An 18,133-nucleotide genomic window follows, 5' to 3' on the forward strand; every position below is an offset into this window, starting at 1 on the left:
TAAACATTGGCTTTGATGGCTAAATGATTTAAGTCGTTCATCTACTGTATTACTAGTCTGTCATCACTGAGGTAATGAGTTCGAATCCAGCATGTACGTTATACTCCTCTAATCTTAGTTGGCTAGGATTGTTAGTATTCCTGTAGGTCGGTTGTTCTATCCTGGCACTCCGGCTTCCTCCATCCATAATAAGTGACTGCTATGAAATGGACAATAGTGCTGAAATTGGCATCACACACCAATCAATCATAAAGTCAACGAATGGCAATTTAGCTATAATTACTGTTCTTGTTGAGTGAAACAAAGCGATTGCTTGTAATTAAAGGAAATAACACTCTAATTTTCAACACTGTTGTATGATACCCAGTTGATAAACAAATAGGGAATTCACTGTGAAAATCACAATCAAGAGTGACTGTTTCTTGTGTTTATGATGTCTTATAGGCATGACTTAATCGTGCTGTCTACAACAGTCAGGGGACTTACTTAAATGAGTGATTTTCTAAATCACTGATTCAAGTAACATTATGTCCATAAAGGTTTGAAGTAAGAGTTGTCTTTCTTTAATAATCACCTATTTAAGTAGTACAAATTAATCACTAGACTAAGTGATTTAATTTTATTGTAGCTTTAAATATAAAATACTAATGATCCAGGGACTAATTATGTTACTAAAATTATCAGAACCAACATCTGTGTTGATAGGATGACCGGTCATGTCAGGTGATGACCTTGTACTAAATCTAGGATAATGACATAAAAATCACTTGTTTAAGTATCATATCTCAATTTCCTTCCAAAAAATCACTTCTTTAAGTATCATTATTTTAATAACCCCCACTAATTTCAACACCCCCGAACAGTGAAATTTTGATCGCGAACAGTAGAATTTTATAACATAATCTATAAGATGAAACCTTGAATTTTACAGGAAAAATACTCCCACTGCTGGGAAAAATCTGTTAAGAAAGTATCAGTTCATTATGAAAAGCCATTTTTATAGCATTTTTTCAATTAAAATAGAATTTGCTGCTAAATGATTGCATCAAAGGCATAAACCTTGCTGCTTAAAAGAAGCAAAAAGTTCATGTTTTTCAGTTTTACTAATGAAAAGATATTATCGAAACCTATGTGTTTAAAATTTTAGTAAAACTACAAAATCACAATTTGTGACAAAACTTCGAATTTGCTACTTAAATAAGTGATTTAAAAATCACTTATTTCAATAAGTCCCCTGACTGTACAATGGCATCAAGAATGTTTAAGTTTGTGATTAGGTGATTTTAAGGGGACCGAACCACTACTGGTAGGACAAATATATTTTATGTGCAGTTGTATAAGCATTAGCAGGTCTCGCTTCGATGAAGATTATTTAGCCCCTCTGTCATGGTTCATTGACTTTGAAACTTTGCACAATTTTCATTTAAAAGTTTGTGTTTATGTCAGATTAAGGGGATCCACTTACATGTATGATAAGTCAATGGATTTTGGTGTACAATTGTACTAGCCCTTGCAGTTCTTATTTCCACAGAGATTGTTTGGCAATGCACCTTCAGTCATGGTCTATTGACATTGAATGTTAAAGTATTGCCATTTTAATTTAAACATTTGCATTACACAATCAAAATTTCATACAGGTGAGACATATCTCTCTGTCAATGTCTTATTAACTGAATCACCTTGTGTGTACCACAGTATATTACTTGTTTGTACAACTCGTTTGTTGGTTGCAGTTTGTGAATTAATCTTTTGATTGTTTTTTTTAGGACCGACTTCAGCCTACAATAGTAGACCTCCACAAAACACAGGTTCTAACTTCAGACAAGGTCAGTTACTAAACATGATTAAATTTACTACTGTAAATTCATAAATTATTGCGTGCATTTTTTATTGCGATTTTGTCATTTTAGAGTAAAATGCGATTTTAATTTTTGCGATATTGAGAAAAATCCTGTTTAATTCATATAAAAAATTTCAAAATGCGAGTTTAAATTATTTGGATTATAACCCTGTTGCATTTTTCGCAATAATAAAAACATCGCAATAATTTCTGAATTTACGGCATTTTAGTTGAGGACACTTAAGTTTTCATAGATGCTACTGGATACATTGAATCTCAGAACTTTTTGCATGAGCCTTTTTAAGGAAATTTTGCTTTTTTATTCTGAAAAAAAAATTGATGATTGGAAAATAAATGTAGTTTCAAATATTAAAAGTAACATATATTACTGTATACTTTGTACGGTGTTCCAGATTTAAACACATGGAAAGGGGACACTTTTTTAGAGACCAAACACAGCCCGAAGTGATATTTTTGTCCGCCGCGAACACGTTGCAGGGGATATAGAAATACTGGGTGTCCATCGGTCCTTATTAGTGTTCTCACTTGTACAATTCTTGCCAGATTTTTATGAAACTTGCATCTAGGGTTTATATCTGCAATGTCTTGGACGTGTTTGAAAATCAGTGCTGATCAATTATTTTTAAAGGAGTTGTGCCCCTTACATCATGTTACATTATTTTAATAATTTATATGGAAAATTGCATCATTATCACTCTCATGTGTACAATTCTTGCCAGAATTTTATGAAACATATCATAGGTTTATATTAGCAATGTCTTTGACGAGTTCGAAAATCAGTGCAGATCAAGTATTTTTAAAAGAGTTATGGCCCTTGGAAATATTGATCATATAGAAAATTGCATTGTTAGCACTCTCATGTGTACAATTCTTGCCAGAATTTTATGAAACTTATATCATAGGTTTATATCAGCAATGTCTCTGACGAATTCCAAAATCAGTGCAGATCAATTATTTTTAAGAGTATTTGGAAAATTGCATTGGTAGCACTCACCCCAGAATTTTATGAAACTTTTATCATTAGTTTATATCAGCAATGTTTTTGACACTTTCGAAAATAAGTGCTGATAAATTATTTTTATCTAGCTATGCCCCTTGGAAAAATTAATTATAATGGAAATCAGATATTTATAAATTGTTTTTGAAGATAAAATAATTTTTATTTTAGTTATTGCCCTTGGATGAATAAAATATATGCAGCGCAGGGGTCATTAGACTCTGCTCTTTCATGTTATTTGTCAAAGTATATGTTACACGAAAGATGTTTTATAAATAGGAAATATATGTGTTTCTTAAATTGGATATGTTAAAAAAATTAAATCTTTTAATAAAAATTGATGATGTTTAGGTAATAATCCACCAGCCAGTAATTATTCAATAAAGGCAGCCCCTGGAACACCAGGTACACCAGGCAGTACAAGAGTCCATTCTATTGCCAGTCTGACGCCATATCAAAACAGGTATCTACATCTACATGAGGAAGTTATATTTATAAAAATGTTTAAAAATCTCATGGATAAACAGACAGTGTAAAGTCTGCACAAAATTCTTATGGCCGCTTTCATTTTATGAATTTTACACAATTTGGAAAATATACAGTGTTCACAGTTGCCTTTTTGTAGGTTTCGAAGGTCTTTGATAATAAACCATTAGTTGACAATTTTTTTCTTACAAAAAGATCCATTAAATTGCTATTTTTAGACTTATATCCTTGTCATTTGGTCTCATTGGCAATCGAACCACATCTTTTATTTTTTATATACAGCCAGATTTTAAGCTTGATGTATGGCGTAGACACTTGTTTGTCACTTAAGCTTTGTGTTAACAGTTAGATGTCTTTTTTCTTATACTGCTGTCAGGTTGCTGTCTTGTTGGTGTTTACACAGCATTGTTCATTCACAGAAGTTATGTCAGCTTTATGCTGAAGTCAACTTAAATTATAATTAGGTTCTAGTGTGTGTTGATACAGTATATGTTAGTATTGTTACATATTTAAGGCTTCATTTATGTATTTCACACTTGGAAATTTTTTATACAAATTAAAACATGGATTTCATTTTTTCTTTAAAATAAACATTAATCAGTAAAAGAAGATGTGAGGTACATGTATATTTTGATATGACAGCAGCTAGTAAATAAAAGAACTAAAAAGATGCAAGAAGACAAACACATTTCTACATGCGTCTTCTGATGGTCACCTGGAAGCTCAAAAACAGGTACACTTGTCATTTGAAAAAAAAAGAATATTCTTAAATTTCCATGAAGGAACATGTTGAAATCAACAGCAGCATATATGAAATTTTATTACAGATGGCGGATCAGGGCTCGAGTAACACAAAAATCTGGTATCAGAACATGGAGTAATTCTCGAGGAGAGGGCAGACTGTTTAGTGTTAATTTCTTGGATGAATCTGGAGAAATCAGAGCTACAGGGTTTAATGAGGCTATTGATAAATACTATGACATGTTGGAAGTTAACAAGGTATACACACATTTTTAGATTTGAGAGAGAAAAGCATTTTGTTCGAGATCTCTGAACAATGAAGAAATGTTCCCATAGATGTTATGTAGAAATGTATTAGAATAAAAGTTCAAAAGTTTGAGTTTTTAGTAGAACTGTTATCAAATGTTTTTATAGATTCAGAGATGTTTCCTGTTTTAATAAGTGTTTTAATTTTATGTCTAAATGTCTAGAAAATGAAAGTTGTCAAAGTCATAGATTATCTCTTGTTTAGTAAGCTTGTTGGGGTTCATATTTTTATTTTTTTTAATTGCAGGTTTATTTTGTCAGCAGAGGAACGTTGAAAACAGCAAACAAACAATATAGTAATGTAAATAATGATTATGAAATGACATTTAATAATGATACAACAGTAGAAGTGTGCACTGATGATGTTGATTTACCAACTGTCAAATTTGAATTTACAAAAATTAACGAATTGGAAAGTAAAGCACCTGGCAATAATATAGGTAAGTTTAATGAAGTTCTGTCGTGCTCTCTATCTTAAATTGGTATATTTAAAAAAAAAAAATCTTCCTTAGAAGATGTATTGATAAGATAATATCAATAGATTTATATATTATATATTGCTTTTATATTTGTGTATATTTTGCTGTAAATTGGAAGTTAAAAAATAAAATAAAAAGTTTAATGAAGTTATGTTAAATCAAAACAATAATTAATTGAAAATAGCATAATGATTCAATCAGTTACAATAAATTTTAAATAAAGTGAAAAATTTAGACATAAAAAGCAATGCAAAGGTAATTCTTAAAATACATAAGAATTGTGTTCAAGTACTAGTTCATATACATGTATTTAAATATACAAAAAAAAAATGGTTGGAAAATTCGCACATAATCTGTTTTTTAAAAATCAACCACAAGTTAACTAGCTCACCAGACATGCATAGGTGGTAAAATGATATTCACTTGGTTCAGTGTTTACTTTTGGCTTTGTCACTAGATTTGTTTCATCTCAAACTAGCTTCCTTTGAACAGAAGTCTACTGTATGAAGTTGAATATCTTTTTTGTCAGTGGTTTATTAAATAAGTCTTTTAGAAATAATGTAACCTGGAGTTTAGGAGGCTGTAAATTTTGATCCTATATCTGATTAAATCAAGACTTTATATTTGCATTAGCTACTATGAGTAATGCTGCATATAGGAGTTTGAGCAAAGATTGGTCAGCTTGGAGTAGTATGAATAAAAACTTACTCAGTATGGTTAGGTTAGAGCAACCAAGATCATATTCATCTCATATTTACATGTTTGCATCTTGAATATCGTTGATAGAATAGCTCTGAAAATTATGTTAAATGAAGCTTGAATACAGTATGGTTTTTTTTTGCTTTTTTCAGATCTGATTGGAGTCGTTAGATCTTGTGGGGATGTTGGTACAGTGATTGGTAAGGCTAGTCAGAAGGAGATTACCAAAAGAGAGGTCCAGTTGTGTGACCAGTCTGGCATGGTCGTTAATCTGACATTGTGGGGAAATGAGGTAAGTATGGTTGACTTGAGAAATTATTTTATGAAATTCTGGTCTTGCTTCTCTCTTTCATAAAGGGCCTTGGTGGCCTAGTGGTCTAAGTAGTTCAACTTCTGTATTACTAGCCTGTCAACACTGAGGTTGTGAGTTCGAACCCCACATGGCAGGTGTGCTCGACTCCATTCTTAATTGACAAGGATTGTCAGTTTTCCTGCTGAAGGTCAGTGGTTCTCTCCAGGCACTCAGGCTTCTTCCACCAATAAAACCTGAGTGCCAAGAAATAGGCAATAGTGCTAAAAAATAAAGTGGGGTTAAACATCAATCAATCAATCACTTTCATAAAGATAAAGACTTTAAGAATATTCAAAGTTTGAGCCTTTATACTGGCATCAATCAAAAACATTACAGATAAACAAGGCAAAAAAAAATTGTCTTTATTTTTTAAATTGACATGTCCTTTAGATGACCTTATTCAGAATTCGCCAGAGCAGGTAACTATTTTGACCTACTTTCATTAAAACTTCATATTTGGGATGAAGTTGTATGTAGGACACTGTACAGTTTCTAATAATAAATAGACAATTATAATGCAATTTTTATCTAACAATGTTGTTCATTGGCTAAAAGTGATCAAATCCACAGTTGACATGTTGTAACTAAGGAGTAATCTGCCATTTTGAATTGCGTGGATCTACAAATGTTCGATTACTACGATTGAATCATAGAAGTTATGTTATAACCTTCAGTTTGTAAGTTCTCATTTGTATGACGTCACATTTAGCAATGACAGTCTTCACGATGAACTTGAAAATCTACAGGCCCGGAGCTCATTTTTTGGAAAATTTTAGTTAGATTCTGTTGGCCTGTAGATGATTTTTACAGGCCCGAGAGCAATTTTACAAGCTTGGGCTGCTGGGCCTGTGGTTCATCGTGAAGACTGCAATGACCTTTATGCGCTAAAATCTTCATGAAGTTTCACAGAATTTTATTTTATTTCAAATTTATACATTTATCAAACTCTTACATATTTCTTTTTTGTCGAGCCTTCGACTTTTGTCGAAAAAGCGAGACATAGCGATCCTACATTCCGTCGGCGGCGTCCACAAATATTCACTCTGTGGTTAAAGTTTTTGAAATTTTAATGACTTTCTTAAACTATCCTGGATTTCTACCAAACTTGGACAGAAGCTTGTTTATGATCATAAGATAATATTCAAAAGTAAATTTTGTAAAAAAAAAATTCCATTTTTTCCGTATTTTACTTATATATGGACTTAGTTTTTCTGCCAGGAAACATTACATTCACTCTGTGGTTAAAGTTTTTGAAATTTTAATAACTTTCTTAAACTATCCTGGATTTGTACCAAACTTGGAAAGAAGCTTGTTTGTGATCATAAGATAGTATCCAGAAGTAAATTTTGTAAAAAAAAAATTCCATTTTTTCCGTATTTTACTTATAAATGGACTTAGTTTTTCTGCCAGGAAACATTACATTCACTCTGTGGTTAAAGTTTTTGAAATTTTAATAACTTTCTTAAACTATCCTGGATTTGTACCAAACTTGGAAAGAAGCTTGTTTGTGATCATAAGATAGTATCCAGAAGTAAATTTTGTAAAAAAAAATCCATTTTTTCGTATTTTACTTATAAATGGACTTAGTTTTTCTGCCAGTTAACATTACATTCACTCTGTGGTTAAAGTTTTTAAAATTTTAACAACTTTCTTAAACTATCCTGGATTTGTACCAAACTTGGACAGAAGCTTGTTTATGATTAAAAGCTAGTATCTAAAAGGAAATTTTGTTAAAATTTTGTTCCATTTTTTCCGTATTTTACTTTAAGCTACTTACAATCAAAAGATAGTATAGAGAGGAATATTTTTATTAATTTTTTTCCTCATTTTTGTTGAGCCTGTGATTAACAGCAGAAGTAGGCGAGACACTGGGTTCCGCAGAACCCTTACGAATTTTTTATGCATTAGGATAGAAATAACAGTACTGTAGTGGAAAAGTTGTCACCGTCAACACAAACATCTGTTTTACTGTCTCCACTACGCATTGAGAGTATAAGAAATGCATTTGTGACTGTCAAATCACTAAATAACAATGTCTTCAACTACAGTATTGTTATTCCTTAATTGTAGATGTGTTCTGTATATTTCACTAATGATGAAAAACAGACAGGAATGTATTCCTAAAAGTATAATAATTTAATATATTGCAGGCCCAAACGTTTGATGGCTCTGGTTGTCCAGTATTGGCAGTAAAAGGAGCAAAGCTGTCAGATTACGGAGGTAAGTTTAGATATGAATTAGTTTTCGGATCTTGTAAACATATTGATTGAAATGGATCACATCTACAGGAGAAAAGTACGGGAAATTCAAAACTGTTGCCCTGTCTTTATTATTGTGAAAATTGTAACAAGACAAATAACAAAATGAAGTCACATTTTACAGCTGTTATCCTAATGCTAGCAAGTTAAAGGTTTGGTTGGCTTGCTTGCTTTGTTTGTATTAATGTTTGCTCAAGCATTGTAATTAAGATTGACATCTGCAAACAATTTAAGTAGGTGGAGTTAAACCTATAATAAATAAACGAAGTAGTATCCATATTTACATTTAGCACAGGTAAGCTAATTTGGCTATAAATAGATTACAGACTTGCAGTCTCTAAACTGAAATTGTATTTGTTTATTTTTGTTATATATTTTATTTCTTTAAAAATCAAATTTATTTGAATATCAATGAAGATTATCATGATTAATAAAATATTATTGCATCAAGTTTAAGTTTTCTGAAGACTGTTAATGTTTAGGTCATGGTTCTCGAGGATTCTTCACAGTATGTAAACAAAACAAAATGTCGTCTATAACATGTGGTCATGCACATGTTACAAATTTAGTTACATCTGACAAAAGTCAGATTTCTCTTGTCAAAAGGGATCCACATGTATATTGCAATAAATTATTCAGGAGTTACAATCAGTTTACATTATATTTCTCTGGTTGCATAAGCAATGTACAATACCCCCTGTACTGACAAATCGATATATTTGAAAGTACGGGAATGACGATCAATACATGATATGGGTCCACTCAGAGTTATTTGTTCTATTTTTAAAACATGTACAAAATCAGTTCAAATACTTGGAATCCCAGATGGCGTAGATGAATCTGATTGGCTAAGATAGAATAGTGATGAGGAGATTTTCAACTTTCTATTTTGGAAACGCCAAGAATTTTTTGTTACTAGTCCGTCGGGCATATTGGGTTACAAGTTTTGATTGCCCGAGGCCTAAATGCTGTAGTCCCGGGCATCGGGCTAGTGGATTTTTTAACCCCTGTAAAGGTGGTAGGCTGTCACTTTTTATAGGAGTGATTGCCCAGCCCCTTAAATAAGGATTTTTTTACCCTCTTTTGTGTTTTGAGCAAAAACTAATGAAGATAGAGAGAAACTAAACAGACTAAATGATCAGCAATACAAGATCAACAAAACAGAGATTTTTGTTATGGATTCTATTCTTGTCTTCAATGTTGGAGAGTGTCCTTTATTGAATATGCACATAGACCAAGGTGAGCGACACAGGCTCTTTAGAGCATCTAGTTGTCCATTGTTCAACAATCGCAATAACAAATGCACTTCAATTTTTCTGAATTGACAGTAATGGTCACCAAAATACTGTGCTGAGATATTGATACCAGCCGAATAGACTGTAAAAAATTATGGGATGTAATATAAGACATATATCGGTTTTCTAAGTACAATGTTGTATAATGCCATATTAGTTTTCTTTTGTATATCTCCACAGATTGATAAGAAATTAGACAATTTATAAATTCCAGAATGAAATAAGTATTTTTGAAAGGTATAGATTTTCTTAGAAAAAGAAATTTATTCCGCCATAATCAGTTCTTTGATGAAATTCCAAAATAGTCGCCATAGTGAAACACCATTGACACTTTACTTAGAAATAAAAAAAATATGGTTGTTAATCTTTATTGTAGTCGGGTTGGAAAGGGTAGTAGCACTGTATGTTAATAGTAAAAGATGGGACACTTATAAATGTCTTAGTCAGTAGCAGAGGCTTATTGGTTTATATCATTACAGGTCGTTCAGCATCAGTTTTGGCATCAAGTCAAATGTTAATAAACCCAGACATCAAAGAAGCTCATATATTACGAGGATGGTATGACCGTGATGGACAGTCATCAGAGTTCCAGACTTACCGTAGTGAAGGTGGTGGAGCAGGTGGTGGAGGTAATATAAGTTGAGGTGGTTGGGTGTTAGGTCAGTGATGGACATTCATTAGAGCTCTTAAACTTGTGGAAAGTAAAATCACAAAAATACTGAACTCCGAGGAAAATTCAAAAAGGAAAGTCCCTAATGAAGTGAACATTGCAGCTGAGGTGATGCTACTTGAGGAAATAGCAGTGTAAGAGATGACAATGTATCACTTCCTCAAGAAAATAATAAAAACTAATATTTTTAATAAACAAAATGCCATCTTAAAATCTTCAAGTAAAAAGCTTGTGAAGTCTTAACTTAACCCTTTAGCCCCCCAATCCCGCCTGTAGGCGTGATGGCGACAACCATTCTTTGATGGCCCGTATGACCCTCCATACCTTTTTTGAACTGCCCCAGCTGAACTGTCATGATAGCAGGGACTTCAACCAAGCAGTTCATGGTCCATAAACTCTTCTCAGATGTCTGTTCATGAAAATATGGCACTTTGAAAGCCGTTTAAGAGTTCAAAATCGGAAAAACGTGAAAAGTAGCCAAAATCAGGTGGGGGTGGGCATCTTTTGATGGCCACTACGTAACTGGTAGTGACTGTAGGTATAAACTATTATCATAAATGCATGCATAGGTGGTAAAGGAACACAACGAGGTATAATATGGCCAATAGGAATCTAGTCTGTAAAATCTAGGTCACCGTTTTGTCAAAAATCCGTAAAAACGGACATTTAGGCACACCTGACTTGACAATAATAATTCCCCAGCAAGACACTTAAGTCCAATATACTCCCAGTTAGCATGAATGGACTGCTGTAACTATAGGGTAATACTTGAATGACAAAGAAAAACAGTCTGGTCAATGTTCACCTCTCAAGGTCGTTTAAAAATCGGAAAATAGACGGAAAATTTACATTTTTCAGTGGGGGTGGGTTCAAACCCACGAGAAAATATTCCACCTCCCACCCCACCCCCCACCCATGCCATCCGCCCCGAAATCTCAATACATAGTTTAATAGATGAGCATCAGTTACAGCATCAAGAGTCTGCTAATTTGCATATAATTTGCATATGATTGCAAATTTTCGAAAATGCCTGATTTTCCAGAAATCTCTTGGGGGCGAATGAGTTAAGACTGACATTAAGAAAAGTTAACTATTTTTTGGTGTTGCTTGACTGTGTCCAGTTGTAGGTAGCAACCCATAGGAATCACTTCTACCATTGTTTGTGTCATACTTTGATCCTCAACTCCTTGAAGACTGCCAGAAAGAATTTTTGGCATGTCTTGCTTTCACTGTCCTAATCACAGACTTAAAACTTGGTATTTGCTCCTTTTCGGCCTGGAACACAGTGTTTAGGAATAAAAAAAAAAATGGTTGGTTTGCAGTCAGAATTGTGAGTTCTGGTAAGGTAATATGTCTACCTGATGATCGTTTCCTTGAGAGCTAGCATTTTCTTAATCCCTCTCTGTGTGTCATTTAGTAGAAACCAGGGTATGTTCTTTTGACACATGTACATCATCTGGTCCTGAATATGCATGTTTTTATTTGTCACTATATTTTGAACGACCATTATTCCATCACCACTTTTGAATTGGAACTTCAGTCAACTGCAATTTTTTCATCGAAGTTAACACTTGAAAAGCATGTGACTTGAATCATTCAATTTTAAATAAAAAATTCACCATTCATTAGAATACATCGATTTCATTTGTAGAAGCTGCCCACTTTCAGTTCAACAATGGTTACCTTCAAAATATAAAAACCTGCTTTGCTGTCAATGTGAGAGCTCATTTAATGTTCCATTTAAATTTTAGGTTCTTCTACCAACTGGAAATGTTTCAGTGAAATTAAGGCTGACAACAGTATTGGTCAGGGAGATAAGGCTGATTATTTCACCAGTAAAGGAACTGTTATATTCTTACGTAAAGAGAACTCTATGTATAAGGTAGGTATCATTGTTAAAATCAGGACTTGTAGTGTTATACTCATGAAACACTTTATCATTTAAGACAACAGGGCGTATTGTTTTAAAACTTTACTCAATACTCTGAATTTTTTGCTCGAAACTCCAAATCTAGTATTTTGTTCGGTTGAATTCTGAGTCTTGAGTATGATAGCTGTACTCTGAATTTTAATTACCGCATGGCAAGGATAAGTAAACATTTTATCAGCAAATTGCATTTGCCTATCAAATTTATATATTTTTTTGTATTTGATAAATCAATGTGAATTTGATCAGTAGCTGTTAAAAAAAGCATTACTATGCTATTTAGTAGTCTTGTGACCAAAGCGTTTTAAATTGTATTTATATGTCTCAACTAATAATTCACCAGTAAAGAGTCTTTTTATACGCCCGTCAAAATTTTGACGGGACGTATTATGGTATACAAATGTCCAGCGTCTGTCTGTCTGTCCGGCGTCCACATGTCACACGGTAACTTGAGAACGACTTATCCAAATTTCATGAAACTTAAGATAGTTATTTCTTATGATGGTCAAGCGATCTGTATACTTTTTGGTGAAAATAAGATTAAAACTTTTTGAGTTACGGGACTTTGAAACTAAAACAGGGGGTGTTTTTATACGACTGCAAAAATTTAAAAAATTTTGGTCGTATATTGGTATCACGTCGTCGTCGTCATCGTCAGTGTCGTCCGAAGACGGATGATTTCCAGATAATAACTTTAGTATAAGTAAATAGAAATCAATAAAATTTTAACATAAGGTTTATAACCACAAAAGGAAGGTTGGGATTGATTTGGGGGGTTTTGGTTCCAACAGTTTAGGAATTAGGGGTCAAAAAGGGGCACAAATAAGCATTTTCTTGGTTTTCGCACAATAACTTTAGTATAAGTAAATAGAAATCTACGAAATTTAAACACAAGGTTTATGACCACAAAAGGAAGGTTGGGATTGATTTGGGGAGTTTTGGTCCCAACAGTTTAGGAATTAGGGGCCAAAAGGGTCCAAAATTAAACTTTGTTTGATTTCATCAAAAATTGAATTATTAGGGTTCTTTGATATGCCTAATCTAACCGTGTATTTAGATTCTTAATTTTTGTACGACCGCAAAAAAATTTTGTGGTTGTATATTGGTATGACGTTGGCGTCGTCGTCGTCGTCGTCCGAAGACACATTGGTTTTCGCACTCTAACTTTAGTTTAAGTGAATGGATCTCTATGAAATTTTACCATAAGGTTCAATACCACAAAAGGAAGGTTGGGATTGATCTTGGGGGTTATGGTACCAACAGTTAAGGAATTAGGGGCCAAAAATAAGCATTTTTGTAACTTCCAGACATAACTTGTGTGTAAGTAAAATTGAGAATGGAAATGGGGAATGTGTCAAAGAGACAACAACCTGACTATAGAGCAGACAACAGCCGAAGGCCACCAATGGGTCTTCAATGCAGCGAGAAACTCCCGCACCCGGAGGCATCCTTCAGCTGGCCCCTAAACAAATATGTATACTAGTTCAGTGATGTATGGATCTCTCTGACATTGTACCACAATATAAGTTATATGGTTTGCTACTGACCCCCTACGGATCCATAGGGGGTGAGGCCGAAGGCCGAATCCCCTGTGGATTTTGTTCACCCTCTATAGTCCGTAGGGGATCAGTAGTGAACCGTATAACGAAGGGCCAAGTGAGCTTTTCTCATCACTTGGCGTCCGGCATCATCCGTCGTCGGTGTTAACTTTTTACATTTTGAACTTCTTCTAGAGAACCACTGAATGGAATGAAACCAAACATGGCATGAATGTTCCTTATGAGGTGCTGACCAAGTGTTGTTACTTTGTAGCCGATCCATCATCCAAGATGGCCGCCAGTGGGGGACTTAGTTTAACATAGGACCCTATGGGAAATGCATACAAATGACTTCTTTTAGAGAACCACTGAATGGAATGAAACCAAACATGGCATGAATGTTCCTTATGAGGTGCTCACCAAGTGTTGTTACTTTGTAGCAGATCCATCATCCAAGATGGCCGCCAGCGGGGGACTTAGTTTAACATAGGACCCTATGGGAAATACATACAAATGTCTTCTTTTAGAGAACCACTGAATGGAATGAAACCAAACATGGCATGAATGTTCCTTATGAGGTGCTGACCAAGTGTTGTTACTTTGTAGCCGATCCATCATCCAAGATGGCCGCCAGCGGGGGACTTAGTTTAACATAGGACCCTATGGGAAATACATAAAAATGTCTTCTTTTAGAGAACCACTGAATGGAATGGAACCAAACATGGCATGAATGTTCCTTATGAGATGCTCACCAAGTGTTGTTACTTTGCAGTCGGTCCATCATCCAAGATGGCCGCCAGCGGGGGACTTAGTTTAACATAGGACCCTATGGGAACTACATAAAAATGTCTTCTTTTAGAGAACCACTGAATGGAATGAAACCAAACATGGCATGAATGTTCCTTATGAGGTTCTGACCAAGTGTTGTTACTTTGTAGCTGATCCATCATCCAAGATGGCCGCCAGCGGGGGACTTAGTTTAACATAGGACCCTATGGGAAATACATACAAATATCTTCTTTTAGAGAACCACTGAATGGAATGAAACCAAACATGGCATGAATGTTCCTTATGAGGTTCTGACTAAGTGTTGTTACTTTGCAGTCGGTCCATCATCCAAGATGGCCACCAGCGGGGGACTTAGTTTAACACAGGACCTATGGGAAATACATACAAATGTCTTCTTTTAGAGAACCACTGAATGGAATGAAACCAAACATGGCATGAATCTTCCTTATGAGATGCTGACCAAGTGTTGTTACTTTGTAGCCGATCCATCATCCAAGATGGCCGCCAGCAGGGGTCTTAGTTTAACATAGGACCCTATGGGAAATACATAAAAATGTCTTCTTTTAGAGAACCAATAAATGGAATGGAACCAAACATGGCATGAATGTTCCTTATGAGGTGCTGACCAAGTGTTGTTACTTTGCAGCCGATCCATCATCCAAGATGGCCGACAGTGGGGGACTTAGTTTAACATAGGACCCTATGGGAAATACATACAATTGTCTTCTTTTAGAGAACCACTGAATGGAATTGAACCAAACATGGCATGAATGTTCCTTATGAGTTGCTGACCAAGTGTTGTTACTTTGCAGTCGATCCATCATCCAAGATGGCCGCTAGGGGGGGGGGGGCTTAGATTAACATAGGACCCTATGGGAAATACATACAAATGTCTTCTTTTAGAGTACCACTGAATGGAATGAAACCAAACATGGCATGAATGTTCCTTATGAAGTGCTGACCAAGTGTTGCTACTTTGTTGCCAATTTACTGTTCAAGATGGCCACCAGGATATTTTATTAAATAACGGGACCAATATTAATCAAAATTTGGCCTCAATCATTATTTGGGTATCTGTTATGATTTTTATCTATCTTTACATGATTTCTAAAACCAAAGTAGAGTCAGGTGAGCGACACAGGCTCTTGAGAGCCTCTTGTTTTCCTTCTTTTTATTTCTTTAAAATTTTCCATTTTAAATTGGTTATTTCTGATTTATATATAAAAGCACTAATAATGATATGGTTTGAATAGGTTAATTAAAAAAATTTAAGTACTTAGACCACATTCATTCTGTGTCAGAAACCTATGCTGTGTCAAATATTTAATCACAATCCAAATTCAGTGCTATCAAGCTTGAATGTTGTGTCCATACTTGCCCCAACTGTTCAGGGTTCGACCTCTGTGGTCGTATCAAGCTGCGCCCAGCGGAGCATTTTATTGGTCCTGTTTTCAAATTGGTCTACATTAAGGTCCAAAGGGTCCAAAATTAAACTTAGTTTGATTTTAACAAAAAATGAATTCTTGGGGTTCTTTGATATGCTGAATCTAAACATGTATTTAGATTTTTGATATTTGGGCCCCTTTATCAAATTCGTCCACATTGAGTTCTAAAGGGTCCAAAATTGAACTCTATTTGATTTCATCAAAAATTAAATTCTTGGGGTTCTTTGATATGCAGAATCTAACCATGTATTTAGATTTTGGATATTGGACCATAATAGGTGAATGTCCAATTTAATTTTTAGCTCACCTGGCCCGAAGGGCCAAGTGAGCTTTTCTCATCACTTGGCGTCCGTCGTCCGGCATCGGCGTTAACTTTTTACATTTTGAACTTCTTCTAGAGAACCACTGAATGGAATGAAACCAAACATGGCATGAATGTTCCGTATGAGGTGCTGACCAAGTGTTGTTACTTTTGTAGCCGATCCATAATCCAAGATGGCCGCCTGCAGGGGACTAAGTTTAACATGGGACCCTATGAGAAATACATACAAATGTCTTCTTTTAGAGAACCACTGAATGGAATGAAACCAAACATGGCATGAATGTTCCTAATGAGGTGCTGACCGAGTGTTGTTACTTTGAAGCCGATCCATAATCCAAGATGGCTGCCAGCGGGGGACTTAGTTTAACATGGGACCCTATGGGAAATACATACAAACGTCTTCTTCTAGAGAACCACTGAATGGAATGAAACCAAACATGGCAAGAATGTTCCTTATGAGGTGCTGACCAAGTGTTGTTACTTTGAAGCTGATCCTTCATCCAAGATGGCTGCCAGATGTGGACAATGTTTAACAAAGGACCCTATGGACAATACATACAAATGTCTTCTTTTAGAGAACCACATACTGAATGGATTGAAACCAAACATGGCATGAATGTTCCTTATGAGGTGCTGACTAAGTTTTGTGACTTTGAAGCTGATCCTTCATCCATGATGGCCGCCAATGGGGGGACTTCCTTTAACATAAGACCCTAAAGGAAATACATACAAATGCTTCTTCTAGAGGTGCACTGAATGGAATGAAACCAAAACATGGCATAAATGTTTCTTATGAGGTGCTGATTAAGTGTTGCTACTTTGTTGCCGATTTACTGTTCAAGATGGCCACCAGGATTTTTTATTAAATTACAGGACCAATATTAAACCAAATTTGGCCTCACTCATTATTAGGGTATCTGTTATGATTTTAATCTATTTTTACATGATTTCCAAAACCAAAGTAGAATCAGGTGAGCCACACAGGCTCTTGAGAGCCTCTAGTTTTAAGTTCTTAGACCACATTCATTCTGTGTCAGAAACCTATTCTGTGTCAACTATTTAATCACAATCCAAATTCAGAGCTGTATCAAGCTTGAATGTTGTGTCCATACTTGCCCAACTGTTCAGGGTTGGACCTCTGCGGTCGTATCAAGCTGCGCCCTGCGGAGCATCTGGTTTTCACATGTCGTGGCGTATCTCAAAAACGATATATTGCTTAAAACTTTACACACTTCTTAATTATATTAATCTAAAGATCTGTATACTTTTTGGTGATGATTTAAAATTTTATTTTAGAGTTATTGAGTTTTTTGTAAAAAAAAAAGGGGGGGGGGGGGGTTTTCACATGTCGCACCGTATCTCAAAAGCGATTTATGATTATTGCTTAAATCTTTACACACTTCTTAATTATATTAATCTAAAGATCTGTATACTTTTTGGTGATGATTTAAAATTTTATTTTAGAGTTATTGAGTTTTTTGTAAAAAAAAAGGGGGGGGGGGGGGTTTTCACATGTCGCACCGTATCTCAAAAGCGATTTATGATTATTGCTTAAATCTTTACACACTTCTTAATTATATTAATCTAAAGATCTGTATACCTTTTGGTGATGATTCAAAATTTTATTTTAGAGTTATTGATTTTTTTATAAAAAAGGGGGGTTTTCACATGTCGCCCCGTATCTCAGAAACGATTTATGATTATTGCATAAAACCTCACACACAAGACGACGGGCGTATCATGCGCTCGTGGCGCAGCTGTTTATTTTATTTTGGCAGGATTGTGGATCACTAAAATCCTTATTGAAATTTATTTTGATTAAAAAAAAATATGAAATTAAAATAGGTTATTAATGCTCTGTTGCTCAGATCAAAAGTACTTAATTTTTATACGCCCGTTTACGGGATGTATTATGGTATACCATTGTCTGTCCATCCATCGTCAACATGTCAGACAATAACTCAAAAA

At 34.7% G+C, this 18,133-nt stretch overlaps 1 protein-coding gene across 1 annotated transcript in view; it reads left to right on the plus strand.

Moving 5' to 3' along the window:
* The window catches only part of LOC127713093 (replication protein A 70 kDa DNA-binding subunit-like), a 49,034-nt gene that overhangs the window by 22,598 nt on the left and 8,303 nt on the right, over positions 1 to 18,133 (plus strand). The window contains exons 7-14 of the mRNA XM_052219719.1: positions 1,767 to 1,826; positions 3,210 to 3,321; positions 4,172 to 4,343; positions 4,639 to 4,831; positions 5,722 to 5,861; positions 8,072 to 8,141; positions 9,954 to 10,103; positions 11,896 to 12,026. Coding sequence (XP_052075679.1) covers positions 1,767 to 1,826; positions 3,210 to 3,321; positions 4,172 to 4,343; positions 4,639 to 4,831; positions 5,722 to 5,861; positions 8,072 to 8,141; positions 9,954 to 10,103; positions 11,896 to 12,026 — 1,028 coding nt within the window. The remainder of the gene's footprint in view (positions 1 to 1,766; positions 1,827 to 3,209; positions 3,322 to 4,171; positions 4,344 to 4,638; positions 4,832 to 5,721; positions 5,862 to 8,071; positions 8,142 to 9,953; positions 10,104 to 11,895; positions 12,027 to 18,133) is intronic.

The sequence above is a fragment of the Mytilus californianus genome, unplaced genomic scaffold (genome assembly GCF_021869535.1).
Source record: "Mytilus californianus isolate M0D057914Y unplaced genomic scaffold, xbMytCali1.0.p SCAF_8, whole genome shotgun sequence".
Lineage (NCBI taxonomy): Eukaryota > Metazoa > Mollusca > Bivalvia > Mytilida > Mytilidae > Mytilus > Mytilus californianus.